Raw genomic sequence first — 24,975 nt, forward strand, 5'->3', positions numbered from 1 at the left:
GTATATCCTCTGGTATATTTCAATGTGATCAGATCTTGAGTTGAGATTTTGGGAGATTGTTTGGGATGGTCTTGTATATCTTCATTTCATATGGTTCATGATTTGGTACTCTGCAAGTTATCTTTTCTTTGTGATAGTTGTTGTTGTTTGAGTGTTCTTGAGTTTAGATGTTGATCGATGAAGATTTGATAAATGGTGTTGGTACAGCTGTTACTGATGATTCTAACGTGTTGGTTGGTGTTTCCTAAGTATGTCCTATTTTTTTTATGATCTACATTGATCGTTGTGCGAGTTCTTGGTGATTTTGTTGAACCGGTGATGTTCTTCATGTTATGCAGTTTTCTTGGTGGTGTAGCGTGTTGCAGTTGATCTTGGCGTGATTTCTGGTGGAGTTGAGCATTTGGATATTTGGTTTAGGACCATGTTATGTCATGTATATCATTATATTGGTCTGATGGTCAATCTTTGTATCGTGTGATGTAATTTTGTAATTGTGAGTTGAGGGTTTAGCCGACCTTGTTGTCAAGGTTGATGATTCGTATAAATAGGTGATATTACCATGTAATTTAGGTATCATGGTTGTGTCTGCATTATCAAAGAGTGGTGTATGTGCGAACAAGTGAATTATCCTTTGACATTGTGATTGAGTAGAGATTGATGTTGCAGGGTAGACATATGTGCTTAACTGGAACTGTCATCAGGCATTTGGAGATGTTACTCTTTCAGTTCATTCCTTCTGGATTGTAGTCTGATCATTTTGTAAGTCGGTGAGACTTCCTTGTAAGGTAGTGAACCTTCTCTGAGGGTTGAAGCCTTTCGGGTTGTTGAATTTTGAGTAGTGAGCTCTAGGTAGTGTGCCTGAATGTTGGTGCATTCCCCATTGTAATATTTTCACATACTACTGTAGAGTATCATCTTATTGTGGGTAGGTTCACATCATAGTTTTTCCCTTAACCGAATTTTTCAAGTCAAAATCTTGGTGTTGTGTGTTGTGTTGTTTATCTGCTTATCTTTGTTGTTGATATAGTTTATCAGATCTATATTTATGGTTGAGTTTGTAGATCCAGTAGAAAATGGATTCACCCCCCCCCCCCCCTCTCGGTTTTCCCTCATTGTTGATAGGTAGGTATGGGAGATGATTGGTTTACAAATGGAAGACTCATGGAAGGAGGTATGAAAGAGTTTTGATTAGCAATGTTTCCCCCTTGAATAACATGTGTAGGAATAACATTTTGTGTGGAATTAGCTATGATGTTGGATGTGAAAGTAGGCACACTAATTATAGAGGTAGTCATAGTAATAGAATGTTTAACTTGACTAGGAGGTTGAGCATAACCAAGGACTTCAACACAACTTTTTAGAAACATAATATTAGTATCAACAATTTGAGAAAGGCCATGCAACAAATCAATACCAACTTTATCACTTCTAATCATTTGTTTTAATCCTTCAATCAATGGGATAGCCTCACTTTCCAGGTATTGTTGACTCATCCATTATTGAAGATTTTCAAATTCATTGCCAATCTTCTTCAATTGGTTAATGGAAATCCTACTTAGTGATTCACCCTCAATCTTTGTATCATGTGATGTAATTTTGTAATTGTGAGTTGAGGGTTTAGCCGACCTTGTTGTCAAGGTTGATGATTCCTATAAATAGGTGATATTATCATGTAATTTAGGTATCATGGTTGTGTCTGCATTATCAGAGAGTGGTGTATGTGCGAACAAGTGATTCATCCTTTGACATTGTGATTGAGCAGAGATTGATGTTGCAGGGTAGATATATGTGCTTAACCAAAACTGTCATCAAGCATTTGGAGATTCTATTCTTTTAGTTCATTCCTTTCAGATTGTAGTCTGATCATATTGTAATTCAGCAAGACTTCCTTGTAAAGTAGTGAACCTTCTATGAGGGTTGAAGCCTTCCGGGTTATTGAATTTTGAGTAGTGAGCTCTAGGTAGTGTGCCTGAATGTTCGTGCATTCCCCATTGTAATATTTTCACATACTATTGCAGAGTATCATCTTATTGTGGGTAGGTTCCTGCCGTATTTTTTTTGTTAGCCAGGTTTTTCACGTCAAAATCTTGGTGTTGTGTGTTGTGTTGTTTATCTTCTTATCTTTGTTGTTGCTACAATTTATCAGATCTATATTTATGGATGAGTTCGTAGATCCGGTAGAAAACTGATTCATCCCCCCCTCCCCCCCCCCCACCCCCGATTTTCCCTCATTGTTGTTGCCAACAGGGACACTATGATAGGTAGGTATGGGAGATGATTGGTTTACAAATGGAAAATGGAAGACTCGTGGAAGGAGGTATGAAAGAGTTTTGATTAGAAATGTTTCCCCCTTGACTAACATGTGTAGGAATAAAATTTTGTGTGGAAGTAGCTATAATGTTGGATGTGAAAGTAGGCACACTAATAATAGAGGTAGTCATAGTAATAGAATGATTAACTTGACTAGGAGGTTGAGCGTAACCAAGGACTTCAACACAACTTTTTAGAGGCATAATATTAGTATCAATAATATGAGAAAGGCCATGCAACAAATCAACACCAACTTTATCACTTCGAATCATTTGTTTTAATCCTTCAATCAATGGGATAGCCTCACTTTCCAGGTATTGTTGACTCATCCATTATTGAAGATTTTCAAATTCATTGTCAATCTTATTCAATTGGTCAAAGGAAATCCTACTTAGTGATTCACCCTCATCATGAGAATTATGTAAAGAATGGGGATAAATGACATCATTTGTTGCAATAGAAGAACCACCCACATTCTCATGAAACAAGTTATCCAAATTAGGCTTCATACCATTAGTAATTAAACCTTGGTAAGTCTTAATTCTACAACTTCTTCTCACAAGAATATTATAGGTAGGACTAATGGTAGTAAAACTCATGCAAAAAGGAAGGAAATTCGAATTTGAATTTGAAAATTATGATTAAACAATACAAAGTTTTGTGAAAATGATTAATTAACCAATTGACTAAATAATTTGATTTGTGAATTTGAAAGACAAATGCACCTAGATCATAGCATAACATTCATAAAGATCGGATTTGAAAATTAATTTGAAAAATTATGAAATCCTCGTGAATAAATTTTAGAATTATAAATTAGGGTTTTTGTAAATTCAACCACTAAATTCATGTAATTCAATTTGAAAATGAGATCTAGGAGGGAAAATTTGAACTTTAAATTAAATGAATAATAAAATATGAAATAATAAATCCAGATTAGACAACCCACAAGCTCAATTTTAGAATTAAAAACTAGCATTCTTATGAATTTAACCTCTAAATTTTTAAAATTCAAAGAAAATTAAACTTGAAAATATAAATTTTAATTTGAAATGCATAAACACTCAGATTTGAGAACATAAATCAGAATTATAGGTGTAATGTGTCGGGTTCACCAAAATGTGATGGTGAAAATATTAGGGTTTCCACCATAGAAAGATGAAAGACCACTAATTTTTACTTAGAGAGCATCACAGTAAAAGAGGGAGGTAAACCCAATGGATCTAGCCACAAATCAGTAAGGGTAAGGGCTAAGAATTCTATTGGATTTACTGGATTTGATTAGACTATCCTCTTTTAAGTTGAATTGCGAAAATGCTGAAATTAGGGTAAATGTGTTGAAATTGATGTAAAAACATATGAACACTAAGTTATAATCGTCGGATTGTAAGAGTATTTGGACCTATACCCAAAAGGAGCTCCTAATTTGTCAAGACCATACTGATAGTTGCTCTGGTCCTCCGCACTTTTCGCACTCCAATGGGGGATTGATTTGTCACTATAAATAAAGCTAATTCAAAAGATTGCAACTTTGTACATGTTCCTACGCACACTAGAGAAGGGAAATAGGTTAGGAATAGGGATTTGCCTTGGGTCAAACCCTAGTTTTAGAATTAACCATGAAATAGAAATGAAATATGATTGAAATGTGGTAATAGAAATGTCCACATTTTGAGGGAGATGCTAAATAATGATTGGAACACAAATGCTATACCTCCTTGTGAAGTTTTGTTTGTCTCCACATGGAATTAGGTTTTCATGAGGTCTTCAATAATGTGAAACATGAATGACATCTACAATTCTTGAATCTTGACCTTATCTCTGCTCCAATGCTTGAAAGAAGACTGATTTCTTGCTCACTTGAACTTGATTGCTTGAATTGACTGATCAATATGATTGTCAGATGATCAAATAAGAGGGGTAGACCTCCTTTTATACTTACCCATCTAAAAATAACTTAATTTTTTGACATGGGCCAACACGAGGTTAGGATTCTCATCCAAATATTGTGACCATTAAGGGCCCAAAAATGGGTCCTAATTGGGAGGACCAGGGCGCTGGATGCTCTAGTCCTAAGGGGACCAAGGCACTAGTGCCCCGATCCTAACCAATTAGGCACTAGATAAAATGGGAAAATTAAGTATAGGGGTGAAAAGTAAGACAAATATGCATGGTATGAGAAAAATCAAGTCTCGAATTAGGCATCAGGGCACAAACACCAAGGTGAGGGCCCAAATGAGGACAAAATTGTAAGGGAGTACAATTTTAGGATGCTACATATATCTTCTCCTTTTCTTCTACTATTTTCTCTGTCTTCTCTTCATTTTTCTTCTCCTTTGTCATCTCCTTCTTATCATCTAGAACCTTCATTGCAGTTTTATCTGCATTATGTCTATCATCAACCTACTCACTTGAAACAATCTCTGGGTCAATTCTCTATTCTTGCATCTTGTCATCTAGAAGATTCTCAATTTTTTCTCTTCATTCTCCTTATCTGAATCAATTTCCAAACCAACACCTCCACTCACCTATTGCTTAGTCTCCTTCTTCAGAATAGTCATGTTGTTGCTTGTCTCTCCTTTACTTGTTATGTGTTTGTCTTTTCCAAAGCTCCAAAGGAGAAGACAAATTCTTTAGTACAACAACGATAAATATACAATATAAATGAATCCTTGAAATCTATGAATTTTACAATATAGATATGCTAGTATTTTCTCGTATCATTTTACAATCTTAAACCATTTTAGGCATGGTAAAATTATTTTCATCCCCTTCTACCTGGTTTCGTCCTTTGAGAATAGTTTAGAAAAACATGCTAAGAACCCGGATAATCCGATCCTTCATGAGGGGCTTATCATGCTAATCATGGAGTATGCCAAAGCTCATGAAGTGAAACCCTCCCACATGGATAAAACTCATATTTCCTCCTCTAATCCTGAGGTGCAATTTATTTCTGACACGGAGATGGAAGAGGATGACAGTGGCACTACCATGGATTGGCGTGATATCAAGGATTCAGAGGACCCTGAGTATAGACCAAAGAAGGAAGAGGAGGCTATGGTGACCTTGGGAACTAATAGTAGCTAAAAAAACAATCCTCCAAGGTGGGCGGAAAGCAAATTTAAATCCAATAGTAGGAAAATGCAAGACCTAGAGACCCCCATCAAGAAGAAAACAAAATTGACCAATTCAAGTGGGTCCAAAGACAAGGACCACGAGATTAGGTTGGACATCCCCACCAATGTGGATAACTAGAAACCGAGGACGGTGAATAAGGAGAATGAAGGTGATAAAAAGGGGGAGAAGGCGCTGGAAGACCTGATTTTGGAGGTCACTGGGGGCCAGGAGAACTGCTAAAAGTGGGTGGATAAGGAAATTGGAACCTTGAAAGATGGGATTAAGGGAATTATTGAAACTTTCATGGAGTCCCCTAGGCCTAGTAAAACTGAGAAGATTATGAGCATGATTCAGAAGATATCTCAGGATGTTGAAACTATGAAGATCTTCCACAAACGCAGAATTGATAAGCTGGAAGAGTATGTGAATGATATCAAAGACAATCTGAATAATTTGGTGGAAATTAGCAGGGAGGCGATGAGTAATAGTGTTCAAGGTTTGGTGAAAATTAATGCCATGATGATTGACTATAGAACCATACCCATAGCCAGCAATCCTCCCTTAGGAGAAAAACAGAAAAAGAATGCTTCAGAGGGTGGTCAGAGTGTTGCTGGAGGGAAGACTAGTTTGGGTGCCTATACTAGGACCATGAGTCAAAGGGAGGACTAGGGTACCTCTAGATTCATCATGGAGGATCTGGAGAAAATCAACAAGAAGATTATTCAGAAGAATACTGAATTGGTGCACTCACTCAGTTGAGGGCCTTTTCCTGTCTTTTTGGGAGACTTTTCATTTATTTTTTTTGGTGTTGGGTCTTTGTGGGGTTTATCCCCTATTTCGCTTATGATTAATGTCTTTTTGGTTGCTATCCTTGGTATGTAAAACTTTGGGTTTCAGGTCCCTGTAAAACCTAGTTATCTTTATCAAAAACATTGTTCTTAACCTCTTTATCAGACACCCTATGACCTTTTGAGAATACTTGGTTAGGACTCTTTTCGGTGCTTAGAAACCAAACTAATGTAGTGTCTCAGCACCTTAGTTATACATAGAAACATTCAATAATCTCCTTCATTGCAAGAAAACAAGTAGTGACAAAAACATTCACATTTTGATTGCATAAATAAATTTATATAACTAGTATATTCATGTCATCATAAAAAAGACTCAATACTCTTCAAACATTTCACAACAATTTGAAGAACAAAGAAAAAAAGCACATTATATAATTGTTACCAATAATTGTCAATATCTTCTATTTAATATTAATCTTACTACCTCCATCTCCTTTTCTCTTCAATTTAATATCCTCATTTTCTCACAAAACCACTCTCATAATTGAATTCTAAATCTCTTTATATAGCAATCACATATAGCTATTCCTCAAAAGATTACTTTAGCAAATATAATTTGACGTGCAAATATAGTTTGTCTTGCATCTTGATTATGAGTTCTTAGTTGTTATGGCATCCTAATTCTAAGGAATATAGTTTGTCTTGCATCTTGATTATGAGTTCTTAGTTGTTATGGCATCCTAATTCTAAGGAATTGGTTTGCATCATATATAAGCATTTGCACAATGTTTTTCTTTTATGAAATCATTAGTAGTATATATTTTCGTTCCGCACATTATGAATAGATTATTTGCCTTTTTAAACTAAAATCTAATAAGAAATGTTCACGAATGTCACCAAGATTAAATTAGATTGTTTAAATTATTTTCACCACACACTCAAAAAAAATATATATATAATACAAGTGAATTTAAGATGAAATAAAATTAAGAGATACAAAAATGAATATAAATGCACTCTAAAAATTGTCATACAAATATTAATGTAAATACACTTCAAAAATTGTTACATAAGTGAATTTAAAGATATATTGAGATGGAAAGATATAAATATTATATAACAATAAAAACTATTAAGATGCATTTAAAATTATTTAAATTATTTTATTATATTATTTACTTTGTTTTAATTTTATATAATATTAATCTCAGTTTGAAAAACAATCTTCTATTGTTTTTAAATTATTTTATTTTATTTTTACTTTAAAAAAATTTGATAAATATTAAGATACTTGTATATTAATTTTATTTATAAATATTAATATACATTTTATCATTTCGATATTTTTATATTTTAACAACAAACATAAAATCTAAACATCTTTTATTAATTTTAAAGATTTACAATTCATATACTTAAATCACAACTCTTAATGTAAAAATATACAATTGCATAATTTTTTTAACTAAAAAAAGAATAAAATTTTATTTAATACAGAACATTATAGAGCAAGAAAGGTCAGTAGCCAGCAAAGAAGACAATATCAAACAACGCTATCTTCTTTATTAAATAACTGCTCCAACATATGAAACAATTCCAAAAATAATTCCACAGTATAACAGATTACATACATAATTTATGGAAACCAAAGCATGACATATTTTGAAACTATAGCAAATATGTTATTCAAGTATGTAGAGCAGTAGAAATCTGTATGAACAAACTCATCTTAATATTGTTTTAACTTGTCATATGATTGTTAGTTGTTTTAAGGGAAAATGCGATTAAGTGTTGCAGCCAGCCTCACACCTCCTTTTGCAAGTTGCTCCTCAACAATAGGAAGTCGAGAGAGGAAATAGTCATCTGCAATTCAACAATTTTCACTTTCAAACACTGCAATTATTCCAAGTCATAAAATGTAGAGTAGATGCAGGGATTACCTCCTAAAGTGCTGCCTTCAGTAACATTGCTGTATGCCCACTCGCAAGCTAAACCAATGCTTTCAGATGCATACCTAATCTCACAATCAAATCAACTGTGTAAATATTAAATACAGGAAGGACAGAGAGAACAGCTAGTAAAGATTCATTCCTATTCTGATGAAATGAAATGAATGTACCCAAGAATGAATGATTTTTTTATTCTTACGGATTTGGGCAAGCAAGTTTATTTGTGCTGCATTTTTCCCATTTAGGCACATCTTTTGACCATGTATCCTGTTGTCAAAACAACAGGAAAAGATTATTTGCAGTATACATAATAATATGGAGCCCATCAAAATCTCTTTATTATGCATGCATATATAAAATTTCTTTGAAGAAAATGTGTCTTTATGAAAAAAAGGAATGAAACAAATAATTTACCGGTCAAAACATTCTGATGTTTTGAAATTTCTACAATGGTTAATTAGATGATAAATTAAAATAAATCCGATGTATGAATGCCATTTGCTATGTTGTAAACCATGGTGTAGTAATTTATGAGAATAAATACAACTCATTAAAATGAGATTGTGATCATATCTTTCTCTATTCACCACCTCAATGCCAAGCAGGTGACAGGACCTCCATCCAAAATTCAGAGCAAATACAAATTTAGAAATCCAACGATAACAACTACCACCTTTTATTTCATAAAGATGATGCACAAAGATACCTTTGAAGGACAATTGTTTTATGTGTTTTTTTCAAATGCTTTGAACTTAATCCTACAACTCAATCTAAAGATAGAGGATGATACAATGTAGTGTTTAGATATCTTCCTTAAGATCTCAAGGGGGAATATGTAGTGAAGGGAAAACAAAAGAATTCATTACTGGCCAAGTCAAATAGCACATCGCTTAAATCATTATGGGAAGATTATAAGCCTTCATATTCCCTCTTCCCTCTGTAATGGTGTTTCCCTATTTGACCAAAGGAGAGAGGTGTTGGATATGTTTGAAAGCATCTATAAAAGATGATATTAATGTATGTTTCTGTTTATTTGGGTAAAACAAAATTATTGGAAATAAGTTTATTTAGATCAAAGATGGATCAGTCTTTAAAAAAATGAATAGTTCAGTGGTAGAGTACTCCAACAGCAAATGAAAGGTTTTAGATTTGAGTTTTAACTGTTTTATAAAAAAATTCAACATGATATCAAAGCTAGGTCAAGCTAAGAGCCCCAAACATTCTATAGAGTGTTTTAAAGGGAATGTTGAAAATAAACCACACCCAAACTAAAGATGGACTGGCTCTAAAACAGCCAGCAGCTCAATGGTAGAGCATTCCAACAATAAATGAAAGATCTTAGGTTTGAGTCTTAATTGATTTATAAAAAACCTCGACAAAAATTAGATATGTGAATTCAATACTCATTCTTCTATTAACCGTTTTCTGAAAGCAAAATACAAATTCTCAAATACCTAAAATTGCCAATATAATTGAATTTTTTTTTTCAGCAAAAGGGACAAAAAATGTTCAATATAAATTAAAAATAAGAAGCTCTCAAACGGAACATAAAATGGTTTTGCTAAATTCAGTTTTCATAGATATAGATTCTTAAACTATTTTCATAGCAAGGAAATATTAGAATAAGCAGGCCAATTGAGGGAAAATGAGACAAAAAGAGAGGAAAGGCTAGGAGATTCACATACACTTATGTTTGTCTGAATTCCTTGTATCATAAGAGCAAGGTCAGAGTCATAATAGTCTTTGATTGCTGTTTCAATTAATGAAGAATCCCATACCTGTTAACAATGGCATAAGTTAGGTTAATACTGTCATTATGTATAATTAATATAAAACTTGGTTCTATTTTTATTTATCAAAAACCAATAACATAAGCCAAAAGTATAAGTTAATTAAAAAATGCCAATGCTGAATACCTATCTTTTTCCTATCTTTTTCTTTATGATAACAACTTTGTTACTGCAATAAGTCAATCCAAATATATTTTGCATGAGAAAATCTGGAATTTGGCAAGGTCAGACTATTACAGTACATTGTGAGTCTCATGGAAATTTCTTAATGGCGATTTTTCTGCATGGTCTTCCATTCATAAGAACTCAATTCTTATGGGGATTCTATATATAAGTTAAAAGCATGCAACGGTCACTAATATGTTTCCTTTTAATTCTGACCATAATCACACAGATACTGCAACTAGTTTGTATACTTACATGATGCAAATTAGTCTTTCGCCTATACCAGTGTACACTTATTGTGTTTCCTCCTTTATCTCCAGTGTATCCAACATGCAAAGGCTGCAAAATTAATAGTTGCAGTTTTTCTTTCAACATCCATAAGCAATTTCCTAGATGTAAAAAGATTCATAGGATACCACTGAAATTCTTGAGCAATGATCTTGCACTCCTTAACAATTTTCAACTTACATATCACCAAACTACAAGAGGCATGGATAATCAGAATAAGACCTGATGGATGTCTCCCATGAAATGAGACAGAAAAAGCAATGCTTCTGTCAAATTATCTGCAAAGTCCAGGAATTTTTCACAATTAGATGTTTCCCAAAAAAGATGTCTATTTGATCAGAATCTACAAATGAAATACACAATTAAGAAGCTTGACTGAGTTTAGAAATCAGAAGAGCAACTAAGTCTAAGTAAAGAAGAAACATTACATTTCACATCAGACGTGTCATATGTTGTAAGCTGAGAAGTGTAATTATTGATGGCTCCTGCCACACACACATCTTTTTCCCCCTCCTCACTATGACAGTCCCCTGTACCATAACAAACGGGATCATTCAATTAAAGACATTAATTTTTTAAACATTTATGAATTTAATTTCATAAACATTTTGTAATCAATGTTTTTGGATTATATTTCCAGTTCACTTCATCCTAATAAAGGATCATAAGAATATGATCTGAAATATTTTTTATTAAGATAAATAGGGTTGTATGATGTTTATGCAGTTAAACTCGGAAGCTGTTAAAAATTCGAACGTATATAAGAATGATCGTCATAATCAAAATGACCTATATCTCCTTAGGATCTTGAGTGGAGAAACAAAACATACTCTTCTATGTTTTATGATGAAAATAAATAACATGATAGTTTATTAGTTGAAATGAGTTTGCTATAATCTGTGACATTTCAGATCACATTTAATTATTAAATAAGAATGTACTATCTCCTCTTTTAATGCCAAAAAATGTACCATCTCCTTTTTTAATGCCAAATTACTGAATATGATTCAAAATATTGATTGAAAAATATACATGATCATATATCTAAATAACATTTATATATCTCAATAACATTTATACTTGTAAAAAAAAATCACTTACTAGAATAGTCATAATTACACCTGGAATCCGGTGTATTAATGAAATGCAGTGGACGGCTCCAGGGGTATTTGAACTTAACCTCATCAGCCCATGAACAGAGGGAAGAAAGATCACCTGGAAGCAGTTGCTGCACTGCATCTGCTGCTGATTTACTTAGAAGGTCCTGCATATACATACTATGAGAGAATGAACATAATTTTTCAGCTTTTAAAAATGGGAAATAGATAAATCATAGCTAGAGAGAAGCAATTTTATAAAATATAATTATTAAACAATTGTTAAGTAAATAAATATAATTTTTTTTTTTAAATATAATGTAAATTAAATATGTTATAAGTGAATAAAATAGGCCACTTACAACTGGTAGAACAAACCTTTGACAACAAAGGTAAAAATAGACTACTTACAACATAGTAAGTAGTAACCCATGTCAAGGGTGGGTAGAAAAATCACCCACAATTGAGAAAGAGTTTGGGAAAAGAGGGAAGAACAATAATTCATGTAATACCATCATTTGGAACACCAACACAAGGGGGAGCAAGAGGAGAAATCTCCTTAGTCCAATAATCCAATGACTAAGTCCATGGTTTACCCCCAACCACGAGAACCGCCCATGAAGGAAGTGGAACTATCAACCTTCAAAAAGTGACAATTAGAGTTACCAATAGCCTCAAAACAAGAACCCACACTTGATTCATTAAAACTATAAAAGAGTCCTATTGATATTATTGTTATTATTATTTTTTTAATAAAATGTTGATTAAATATCTCAAATCTTTAAAATAAAATATATTTTTTAAATTTATATTTCTAAAATTAATATAAAATAATTTAAATCTTTTGAATTTGAAATAATGTTACAATTATGTTATGACTATATTAATTTTAATTCCAACAAAAATAATAAACTTTTTTATTCTATACACTCAGATATGACCTACAAAACTTGTATCTAAATACTCAATAAGTTATACAAATTAATCCAATCTTAAATATACAAAATAAACAGTTTGTACTATAAACAAGTTACTTTCTAGTAATTTTAAGAATGATTTCAATTTTCTAGTTAATTATAAGAAGGTTAAAATGTTTCAAGTATCTCTTGAATGAGACTATGGACACACATTCTAAGTTCATAGAATGAATCTACATTTTGCCTATATAAAATATACTCTCATTAAGAAAAATCAATTTATGTGTCATCTTATATAAAATTGTCTAGAACAATCCATATTATTAATAACCCATTATTTGAACTGCATTTTAATGATAAACTATTGTTTCTTGTGAGTTCAATATTGATGAATGAATACAATTTAAATTCAAACACATGAGTAAAAATTTCTTCAACATCACAATATTCATCTTCCCTTTAATAAAAAAATCGACATCAAGAACAAAATATCAAATCTTTCAAATAGATTATGTATTGAAATGGTGGTCATATCATTCGTCTTTTATTTGAAATTTAATGTAAAATTTTATATAAATAAAGATATAACTAGAAAAAGAAAACTTGCAGAATAGAGATAAAATTTGGAGCAAGAATGACAGTAAAATTATTTCATTTAAGGAAAAGAGGGGTGGAATAAGAGTAAAACTATTTCATTAATTTACAAATGAAGGAATTACAAAATATAAAACTTCTAAAAGTATAAAACAAATTAAAAGAGGGGTGGAATTGGAAACAAACAAGAGGAAAGCCACAAATTTGGAAACAGCCTGCTTAAAATTAAGCAAAGAGTGTTCCCATGCAAATTTTTAATTAAGAGGAAAGGATGGATAAACTGAAACCTTTTCCTATTTAAATGGAGCAGCAGCTGCTTTGAAAAAAAGGGGAAATAAGCAACAACTGCTTGTTGGGAAGATTGACATGTGGCTCTCCAAAAAAAATTCCCTCTTTTTTATTTGCTTCTAATTTTTTCTCCAAAATTTATGTGACAAACTAGCATTAAAATTTTAATTTCTTTAAATAATAATGCAATTTAAGATGACTGCTTATTTAACAAAATTTGACATTCATGGGCCACCAAAATGGAGCAGCCGCATGGGGACCTGCCCTTAGCTTCCTTAGCTTAGAATCCAAGCAACATTTGTTTTTCCCAAGCCACGAGAATAAAACGGATTGTTTTTCCCAAGCAACAGCACCCTTAAAACAAGAAAAGAAAAACATATCATATATCAAGTACAAATTAAAAACATATTATATATCAACAATTTCTTCTTCATTTTATTTTCTCTTTAAAACATCTACACAAACAATATATCAACTATAATAATAAAATTAAAATTAATGAAAAAAACAAATTCAAAGATGTACCATACATTCTATTTCAAACTCATTTATATTAAATTCTGAGCAAATTGTACTATTTAAAAAGAAAAAATCCCACCTGAGCAATCTTGCATACGGCTTCATGGCCTTCTTTTCCCCAACACAGTGCAGCAGGAAGAGCTGAAATCAATACACAACACATTACAAAAGACTTAAAATTGCCCATTGTACTACAATTTTGTGCGTCAACAGACAGATAAATGGTGATGTACAATATTTCCCGTCGGCTCTGAGATGTGGAGTGCTGCAGCATATGTAAGTCACAGATTACACCAAATAAGGAAAATGTCTGCCGTTCTAAATTTGGAGTGTGGTGAAGCAGATATTTCGTAATAGATAGCTTCAGCTGAAAAGGAAAAAACCAGTTGGAATTCTCAACATGCCTTACTTATTGATAGAGAGATCGTTATAAAAGCATATTCCACAAAGAATATTCCTATGTTTTGTGTTTTTTAATGCTTGTAGAGATCTACATATGGTAAGATTTTAATCAAAAATATTCTTTTACAAATCAAATCTAATCTAATATAAAGTAATTAAATATTTTAAATAATAACATGTCATGTTATTTGCTGTATAGGGTGGTAATAAAAACAAATCAAATTTAATATGAAACTAATAAAAACTTAGTTTTGTGGATGACCTCTCAATGTAGTGGTTAGCTGTGAGCCTCCAGCATGGAAGGTTTTGGGTTCGAGTCTGCTCAAACCCTATACTTATTGCATATAGTAGACTGAAAGGTTTTGCGTTTGAGTCTGCTCAAACCCTATACTTATTGCATATAGTAGACTTTTGTATTAGAGAAAGAGGTTGGTGTTAATTGTACTCTTGGTTCATATAGTAGACTTTTGTATTAGAGAAAGAGGTTGGTGTTAATTGTACTCTTGGTTCAGCTATTTATTGCAGATACGATCTAAAGCATGAAGTGTCTTGGAAGGCCTGAAACGCAATAGTATATGAACATTTGAAAAATTGCAAAAAATGGGATGGCAATAGAATTTACTTAATCTCTGCAATTTTGCATTCATCCATTCCCTTTTGAGGATTTAGCTTTTATTTGTTTGAATGGTCCATACTAGGGTTGGTTTTTTGCAATAGAAGTGTCAGATGGTTTTTTAGTTAAATCATTCTTTTGATTTATCTGTTGTTCATTCTAGAATAAGTTTGGTTTATGGTGTATTTAAGTCGATCATGTGCTTGTTTCTGATGAGATGAGATGTGTGACAATAATTCTATATGGCTAAATTGAGTCATATATGTCATAAGAAGTTACATTTATTTCAATTGTTTCGTGTTTATTCTTGTGCATTTGTATGCAGCCTAGTAGAGACCATTTACTTGAAACGGGATTTTGGCTTCAAAGAAGTGAAATCAATTTCATGAATTAAATGCAAAAGCAAATGTTGGATACAATGAACATGAATCAGTTGAGGTTAAATTCTATTACAACAAACTTCAAACAAAATATTTAAAATGAACACAAAAGAATACAACATCAGAATTTAAATGGAAACGACACAAAAAGAACACAACACCGGAATTTAGTGGAGATGTTACAAATTTTTATCTATTGTTACTTAGAATTAAATTTGATTAGTTTTATTTGTTTGGGTTAGTACCTCTTTACAATTTCTTGGTGTGCATATTTATTCAATTAAGAAGAGAAATATATTGCTATATTTTTATTTAATGTTGTTCATATATTAATCAACAAGTATATATTTTTTTAGAATAACATGTTGGCATTGCATGAAGATTGCATTGATGAAGTATAGTGTTGTCATTGATGTCAATAGTAACCGGTAATGAAGATGTATTGCAACCGGTAATGATGCAATAATGCAACCGGTAGTAAAGCAATGAAGGCAACAGTTATTATTATTGAAGCAGAGAGATCAACTGGTAACCCTAACCAATTAATAAACAGAACCCTAACCGATGGAGCTTGGAGAATCAGTTGTGATGATCTATCACTGAATGGTGATCGGATATGAAGATGTCACGTAAGCATGATGCACATGATGAGTTTCGAAGTGGATTTGGTGCATAGAGATAACCGTTTATCTTGGGAATGATCAATTGCATAGCATGAAGTGACAAACGCATGATGACTATGAGAGTTGAGAAACAAAACACCACAGAAGCCTAAAGATCTTCTACAAGCTGAATAATCTGTTACAAGGAGAAACAAGGAAGCAAAATAACTAAAAGCAAAACACAAAAAAATATGCTCAAAAGATGAGAGCTCAATATTCACAAAAATGTGTAATGTGATAAAATACAAGGAAAAGAAAATTAACCTCTAATAGGTCAAGAAACCCTAAAGGTAAAACCTAGGCTTGCACATAATAATTAATTATGCACCTAATGTTAGCTTAAGTGTAAAAAGAGATAATAGGGAACTTAAAGAATTAAACAAATATTGTTTAATTAATCAAGTAAAGACTTGATTACTCTAACACTCCCCCTTAAGCTAGACTTAGGGAGAAGCTAAAACCTAGAACAGCTACTGAAAGCAGGAAAGATAGGTCCCGGCAACAAGGTCTGATTAGGTCCCCAAATACAATGAAATTTCTATGAAATGGAGAAAAAGGAGAAAACTCAGTGGGAAAAAAATCCTCTCCAAAAAGAGATAAAAGAACATGCTGAAAGAAGAAGGAAGGAAGGAAGGCCTCATAAAGACCCCCCAAGGACAACTTCCTTCACCCCAACCATAGAGCGCAACTGAAGATAGCGCGGTGATGCAAAAGGTTTCGTGAAGATGTCTGTAACCTGCTCGGTAGTGGAAATGTACTCCAGAATGAGACAACCATCCTGAATCAACTGGCGGATGAAATGCATGTGAAGCTCAATGTGCTTCATTCGCTGATGCTCTACCAGGTTGCAAGAAATATGAATAGCATTATGATTTTCACACCAAAGAACAGTGGGACTATCAAGAGGAAAACCAAACTCAATCATCAACTGTCGAAGCCATAAGATCTCCTGACTGGCGAACACAGCAGCTCGGTACTCAACCTCTATAGATGATAATGCATGAGCAGTCTACTTCTTGCAAGACCATGTGATAGGACCAGAGGCAAGACAAAAAACAAAGCCAGAAGTAGACTTCTGATCAGTGACATCACCAGCCCAATCTGAGTCAGTGTAGCCAACAATGTGAGGTTCCCCCGATGTGTAGTGAATGCCATGAGAACTAGAGCCCTAAATGTACCGCAAGATACATTTGGAAGCTTGCCAATGAATCTCATGAGGATCATGGGAGAATCGAGAGACAAGGCCAACCGCAAAGGAAAGATCAGGATGGGTGTGAGTCAGGTACAACAAATTGCCAACCAACTATCTATAAAGTGTAGAATCTACTGAAGGAGTGGGACAAGTAGGAATCAAAACAACCCCTAACTAAAAAGGAGTGGGAGAAAGCTTGCAATCAAGCATACCAAAGTGTCAAAGCATGTCAAGAGCATACTTCTGCTAGTAAATGTAGATCCCATCAGAAGACTGAATCATCTGAAGACCAAGGTCTGTCATCTCAAACTGGTCCATCAAGGCTCACTGAATATGATGAATCATAGAGGATGAGCTACCTGTGATGAGGAGATCATCAACATAGAGCACAAGAATCAGGATCTCATCCTCAAGAAGCTGAATATATATTGTGTGATCTGAATGACTACGAGTGAAACCAGTGGAGAGCAAGAAAGAATCCATCTTCTCATACCAAGCCCGAGGAGCCTATTTGAGACATACAATGAACGCCTAAGTCTGCAAACCAAAGAACTCTCTTGCACAAATCCCTAAGGATGCTTCATGTAGATTTCCTCCTATAGCTCCACATGCAAGAAGGCACTCTTCACATCCATTTGAAAAACAGGCCATCCCGGAGAAGCTACAAGAGATAGTACAAAGCGAATAGAGTTCATCTTGGCAATAGGGGAAAAGGTCTCAAAGTAATCAATACCCCCAACCTATGAGAAACCCTTCGCAACAAGACATGCTTTGTACTTATCAATGGAACCATCAGCAGCATACTTAGTGTGATACAACCAGCGACACCTAATCATCTTTCTGCCCTTAGGAAGAGAACATAGATCCCAAGCATAATTCCTCATCAAAGAAGAATACTCCTCCTCCATAGCACAATCCTACTCAAGGTGTCATGTAGCCTCTGAAAACTTTTGAGGATCATCTGAAATGGCATGACTCAAAAGACTAGAACCCACAGTGTGAGAACAGGTGCGATGAGTATCTGAAGGATCACCGGCTAGACAACCTGTCACCTCAACAGTAAAGTGAGCCCACTTGGACATTTGAGGTGGAGTAGGTGGAGGTGGCGATGGTGGATCATTAGCACCATCATCAAAATCATCCTCAAAATACTCCTGAAGAGATGCAGTGGAAGGAGTAGGTAGAGGAGTACACACTGAAGTCGGGGTATCCACTCTGGGAAGGCGCTCATCAAACTGAACATCTTGTCGAAATAGGACCTCTCTAGAATCAGGATCAAACAACCTGTAGGCCTTAACATCCTCATAGAAGCCAACAAAAATGAGGGGTCGGCTCTTCCACTCCATGGCTTTCCTCTGAGCGTCAGGAATAAAAGTCCATGCCTCACTGCCAAACACTCGAAAAAAAGAAACATCAGGCTTGTCATGAGACCAAGCCTCCTCGGGAGTCATATATCGAATCACTTTGTGAGGCATCCAATTCTGAATATAGTTGGCACAATTGATTGCCTCAACCCAAAAAGATGAATCCATGGACCTGGATTGAATCATACAATTCGCCATCTCCCGTAAAGTTTTGTTCTTGTGCTCAGAGACACCATTCTGCTGAGGGGTGTAGGGAACAGCAAACTGATGTTGCAAACCATGCTCAATGCAAAAATATCTAAAATCCTAATTCACATACTCCCCCCCATTATCTATACGTATCTATCGAATAGAACAACCAGACTACTTCTCTACAAATGTCTTGAAGATTTGAAATGAATCAAATACATCAGACTTGTATTTAAGAAAGTACACCCATGTGCGTATAGAGAAGTCATCAATAAAAGTGAGTACATACTTGGCCCCAGAAAAAGGAGTGGGAAATGACATCAGATCACTGTGAATCAACTCCAAGGGTGCCAAAGCATGAGAGGCTCTTCCCTTCGAAAAGGGATCTCTGTGATGTTTGCCAAGCACACAACCATGAGAAACACCATTAGTGCAAGAAATCTGTGGGAACCCAAGAACAAGTGTCCGTGTACTCATTTACTGAAGATATATGTAATTGACATGGCCCAAGCGCTCATGCCAAAGCTTACTCACTGAATCTACATGTGCCATAAGAGATGAACCTACACCCGCAGAGGGCTCAAATCTATCAAATTTGTACAGACGAGATACAGTATCAACACTCCCAGCAGCTACAACCAAATCAGAGTCATAGAGGTCCTGAATAACCACATCATGTGGTGAGAAATCAATTGTCTTACTAGAGCCAGAATGGCAACTCTGATAAATGGACAAGAGGTTTGGTGAGATGTCAGGGACAACCAGAACATCCTACAAAGTACCCCATCCAAAGAGACAGAACCTGAACCCAAGAATGAAAGTTGAACTGAGTCACCCACTGCAATCTGTGAAGTACCACAAGAGGAACTTGAGAAGTAACCAACTGCTGAGTGTGAGTCATATGGTGAGAAACACCAGAATCAAGTATCCATGTGGACCCATAGGTTGAATCTCAAGCAGTGAGAGCATGACCTTTTCCTGTGGAATGAGAAGATGCCTAAGGTGAGGAGATGTGATGCTGCTGCATGACGTCCTCTAAAGCCTCTAAGCGTTTCCAACACCTGAAAACTGGATGTCCTTCCTTGCCACAAAAACTACAAGTGTCCCTTGATTTCTTCTTAGTCTTGGAGGAAGACTTACCAAACTGTGAATATTTCCCATGTTTCGGAGGAAATGGTGTTTTAGAATCAGACTTAGGAGGAGGCTTGGAGGAATGCTCGCTGCTAGCAGGAATTCTTTTTTGGCTTCAGTTTCTGCTTTTGCTTCTCCTTAGAGGACTGAGCAACCAATGCTTTGTTCTTGGATCCTGAGAGCATATCCAGCTGAGAAAGATGAGACTTCTCACAAGACAGGCGCTCACAAAAAATATCAAAGGTAGGCATGGTGAAATGAGCACCCAAGTCATCCATGGTGGAGTAGAAAGTAGAGGCAAAAAACTAAAAAATGTCTCCGAAGCTTTGAAAGAATCAAGTGAATGCACTCTGTGTCTTTCTTGATCTTGCCACATCCCTGAAGAACAGATCTGGCAGTCTTGAACTTTTTCAAAAAATCCTCAATGGTGGGAAAGGAATCAAGTGATAAGGAAACCAACTCTACCTCAATCTGTAATGTCTGAATCTCATTCACCCTCCTGAAGAGAGACTCAAACTTCAACCACATAGCCTGAGGAGTGAGAAACTCATCAAGATGAAGCAGAAGACTGTCGGAGACATATAAAAAGAGCAAACCCATGGCCTCATCCATCTTGTTTCTGTGTTGAAGAAGCTCATAAGGACGCTGCAAGAGAAGCTAAACCTCATCCAAACAAGACCACAACCCTCATGCCCAGAGGAGCCTCGTGATGTGGGGCTTCCAGGTGTGATAGTTGTGTGAAGTCAACAACTCAACTGAAGGATCTACCATGAAAACTTTGCACCTGCACCTACTTGTTGGTTTTTTTATTATGTGATCTTTCAGAATAGACAGAAGATGTAGAAGGGTTTGTTTGTTTTGAGAGTTTTGGTGTTCTTGATTTTTGATATAAATGATAGAAAGCGAGAAAAAAATACCCCCCCCACAAGAGATAAACCCAAACCCTAGTACATACTGATGAGAAGGAAGTAATGCATAAGCAAAAACAACTTTGAACTAAAATCTCATGTACCTAATTAAAATCATGAGAAACAATATCACATATTTGAATAGAGCATGCTGAGAACTTTCCAACGCCTATTCGTTTTCGAAAAACAGAGTTTGTTTGCCCATTCTACGGCCCCGGAAGTGCAAAAAAGAGTCTCAACTTTGACTGGAAAAAAGTATAGTCAAACAGTAGAGTTGGAAAAAAAGTCCAACACCATGAGGTCCGGCTCAGAACCAAATTTTTGACACCTATTCGTTTTCAAAAAAATGACTCCGTATGCTCAAAATATAGCCAAAAAATGAAACCCCCCTAAAAAGGCAAGAGGGTGGAAGTGTAGCGACAAAGGCCTAGTAGGGGTGGCGCTCGGGCGGCGCTCCTAGGAGGAGCGACGGAGTGGCAGATGGCGCTAGTAGCGGGAGGAGGAGAGGAAGTGGCCATGGTGGGAGGAACGGCGACAGCAGAGAGCACAACAAGCACTAGCGGCAAAAGGGGCAGCAGCCGACGGCGGGGCAGCAGCCAGAGGGGCGGCGGGGGTCAGCAAGGCGGGGCTGGGGCCAGAGGGTGGAACTGGCAGGGATCGAGACTGCCAAGTCCGGTCTGCCATATGACGGCTGGACTATCAGGGGTATAGTACCCCTGTGAAAACTCCAACGCCAAAAAAAAAATTTAAAACTTTTGTTTTCTTTTCGCCTTTTTTTTATTTTTTATTTTTGTTTTTTAAATAAAAAAATTGTCCTGCATGCCGTAAAAAGGCAATTTTTTTTTTTTTTGAAAAATTTTCTCGAACTATGTGCCAAGGTCGTACGCCCTGGTACTGAAGAAAGATTACGCCTAGATGCTCAGGAGTCAAAACTAGGCAAGTTTTATATGACTATAGGGGTTTTTGGGCCTTCTGAGCACAATGGTGAGGTCCGTTTAGGCTCAAAGTGTTTAGAAAAAAGGCCTATCACTAAGTACAAAAAAACTTCTTAAAAACCCCAGATCTGCTTCCAATGCAAAAATTCTCAAAACAAGAACAGATAGCTACAGATCTGAAGCTCTGATACCATGTGAGAGTTGAGAAAAAAAACACCATAAGAGCTTAAAGATCTTCTGCAAGCTGAATAATCTATTACAAGGAGAAACAAGAAAGCAAAATAACTAAAAGCAAAACATAAAAAAATATGCTCAAAAGATGAGAGCTCAATATTCATAAAAATGTGTGATGTGATAATAATACAAGGAAAATAAAATTAACCTCTAATAGGTCAAGAAACCTTAGAGGGAAAACCTAGGCTTGCACATAATAATTAATAAGAGAATTAATTATTATGCACCTAATGTTAGCTTAAGTGAAAAAAGAGATAATAGGGAACTTAAAGAATTAAACAATGACCTATAGAATCCAATGTGCAGTGATCCAAGAGCAGATGAAGTTGTCTATAACAATGTGTAGTAGATTTCTATGTAATCTAACGGTCAAGATTGAACCGATATGTTTGTAATCTCTATGAAATTTGTATGTTTTGTGTTGTGTTACCGACCTATTGTATTTGCTTATAAGGTCGATGATTTGTTTCAATAAAGTGTTGGCAAATTTGGTTGTGATTGTTGTCGAACTAGAAGATGTGTCTACAAAATGTTGTGAAGGCAGATAGGAGCAAAAAATGATCTTATTAAACAAGGAAGTGCTATTACCAGATCAGCAAAGAACATGTTGTTCTCTAACCATTACAACAGTTAAATCCCCTAACTGGGTAATCTTTAGCAAGCTTCTTGTTGAAATCCTCTAACAAGGTGATCCATTAACTTGGATTTTAAATCCTCCATCGAGGTTACCTTTAACAGGGTATTACCTTTAATAGGGTATTGTAGTCAATCGCATAACCAGGTGGTCCTTAACCAGATCTATTATTAACAAGACATTATTGTATAAGCTTCTAACAAGGCTTGGCTCCTGATAGGGCGAACTTCGAAAGAGTTCAGAATACTTGTGGGTATTCATCCCCACCGTGGTTGTTCCCATTTGGGTTTCCACGTTAAAAATCATTGTGTCAAGTGGTGAATGATTTTGTAGATGTTTTTGATATGGTTGATATAAACTACTAGTAAATCTACTTAGATATGTTTAGATGATTGAAAATGATCTGAAATGAGCTATAACTAATATTTGTGAAGTGTTTTATTGTTTTGGTTAAATGGTATTTGAGTTTCAGATCTATTGCATTGTATCATTGATGTTTTTGGTCAACCGGTAAAGTTTGACAGTGTAGTTGCAGTTTTTGATACAGTGACTAAACCAGTTAGTTTACCAAGTTGTTTATGAGTTTAAAGTTTGTTTGGTGAAAGTTTAAGTTATTTTCTATCTACTGATTCACCCCCCCTCTCAGTAGTTGATCGGATCCTTATAGCTTCATCATATTATCAATTGGTATGAGATCATTTCAGGTCCTCTTGTGTTTAAGCCTAATAGCTTGAAGAAAAGATCTAGGAGAACATGATGAAGAAAGAAGGTCTGAAGTTCAATAGAGAAAACTACAGAACCTGGAGTGATAGAATGAAGATCTATATCAAGAGCTTAGGAAGTTAATATAGGAAACATTTTGTTACTAAATATAACTTGCCTGGTGGGATTTTGACAGATGATCAAAAGAAGGAGCAACGAGAGAACAATCAAGTATTGGATGCCATCATCAGTTCATTGTTTGATTCAGAATATGTTGATGTTCATGGATTGGAGACTGCATATGAAGTATGGAAGAAATTGGAAGATATCTATAGCGTTATGAGCATGCTAAGATTGTCAAAGAAGAGAGTCTTAGAGGAAAATTTGATGATATGCGGATGGTTGAAGGAGAAAACATTCAATAGTATGGTCAGAGAATCAAGGAGATAGTCAAAGAAACCAAAAGTGTTGGAGGTATAGTGGAGGATGCCACAGTGGTTAGCAAGGTGTTAAGAACTCTTCTACCAGTCTACGCTATCTAAGTTGCATTCATTCAAGAACTCAAGTCTATTGATAAAACAAAGGTAACTCTTGACTCTATCATTGGTAAATTAATTGTATTTGAATTAAATGGTTTTGATGGAATTATTCAGAGATTAGAAACTGCATTTAGAGCCTCAGTCTCAACCCCACCGGTAAGGAAAAGCAGAGAAGTGAGCTACAATCATGAGTCTATATCCAACAAAAAGGTAGATGATGAAGATAGTCTAATTGAGCTTGAAGCATTGTTGGCCAAACGGTTACCCAAAGGTACTGGTAAGTACAGAGGTAAACTACCACTGAAGTGTTTTGCATGTAACCAGGTTAGACATATTGTTGCTAACTGACCTAATGGAGATAATGAGCAAAAACGTGAGAAGTATAGGAAGTATAAAGGCAAAGGAAAAAAAGATTGTCTCATTGCAGTGGATGGAGGAATTATAGATGATGAATCTGAGGAAGAAGCAAATGAGGATATTGTCTTTGTTTCTATTAAAGAAGAGATATCAGATCAAAAGGCATTGGTCTCTCACATGGATAGTTCAGATGACCGGATTATAGATAGTGGTTGTTCACACCGCATGACCGATGACCAGAGTAAGTTTCTTACTTTGAGGGAATTTGATGGCGGTGTAGTTAGATTTGGAAATGATTCTTCTTGCATGGTGAAAGGAAAGGGGTCCATCTCCCTGAATGGTAAATGGTGCCCTGCAAAATGGACAAGGTTAGTCTAAGATAAATAACACAAAAGACACAAGAAAATCGTTAGTGTTAGTCAATCAAAAACTAATCTAAACAAGCATATCAAGAGACACTAAAAACATGAAAGTATATTTAACTAAAGAAGCAAATATGATGAGGCATCTCCAAATACCTCATAACATGCTTTTAGCTCCTTCTCTCTTGTTCCTCTCCTCTTCAAGTTCCAAAATAGTGTAGCTCTCAACAGCTTTTTGCACTATGGATGCTTATGGAGGATTGAGATTGTAGTATTGTACTCTAAATGTAAAATAAAAAGCTAATACTATGCTATTGATACTAAAAATGATTTATTTTATCCAAAATGACAAGATATTAGTTGATTATGCTAAAATGCTCTCTTAAAAATGCCTATAGGTTAAATGCATACAAGTTTTCAGGATCTGGATTATGAAGAAATGGGCTCTATTTATAGGAAAAATGGAGCAATGGATGGTTGAGATTGAGTAATCTCAACAAGGGTTAGGATTGAATGGTTCATGATCCATGTGAGGGCTTTCAACCC

At 35.0% G+C, this 24,975-nt stretch overlaps 1 protein-coding gene across 1 annotated transcript; it reads right to left on the minus strand.

Moving 5' to 3' along the window:
- Nucleotides 1-7,986: 7,986 nt before the first annotated feature.
- Nucleotides 7,987-20,370, minus strand: LOC131070366 (endonuclease 2-like). The gene is made up of 10 exons (XM_059217560.1): nucleotides 20,224-20,370; nucleotides 13,905-14,192; nucleotides 11,512-11,674; nucleotides 10,839-10,940; nucleotides 10,633-10,688; nucleotides 10,378-10,461; nucleotides 9,853-9,945; nucleotides 8,367-8,434; nucleotides 8,159-8,232; nucleotides 7,987-8,081 (listed from the first exon to the last, which is right to left on the minus strand). The coding sequence occupies exons 1-10, from the start codon at nucleotides 20,368-20,370 to the stop codon at nucleotides 7,987-7,989; spliced, it is 1,170 nt and encodes a 389-aa protein (XP_059073543.1).
- Between the last annotated feature and the right edge of the window lie 4,605 nt (nucleotides 20,371-24,975).

The sequence above is a fragment of the Cryptomeria japonica genome, chromosome 3 (assembly GCF_030272615.1).
Source record: "Cryptomeria japonica chromosome 3, Sugi_1.0, whole genome shotgun sequence".
NCBI classification, from domain to species: Eukaryota; Viridiplantae; Streptophyta; class Pinopsida; order Cupressales; family Cupressaceae; genus Cryptomeria; species Cryptomeria japonica.

Bases quoted from the DNA above. Each gene is read 5' to 3' on its own strand.
- LOC131070366 (XM_059217560.1), bottom strand. From the start codon at position 20,370: ATGGATGAGGCCATGGGTTTGCTCTTTTTATATGTCTCCGACAGTCTT. The intron at 9,946-10,377 runs GTAAGTATACAA...CATTGTTAACAG, and splicing joins GAAAGACTAATTTGCATCAT to GTATGGGATTCTTCATTAAT. The intron at 8,435-9,852 runs GTATGTGAATCT...TTTTGACAACAG, and splicing joins GAATTCAGACAAACATAAGT to GATACATGGTCAAAAGATGT.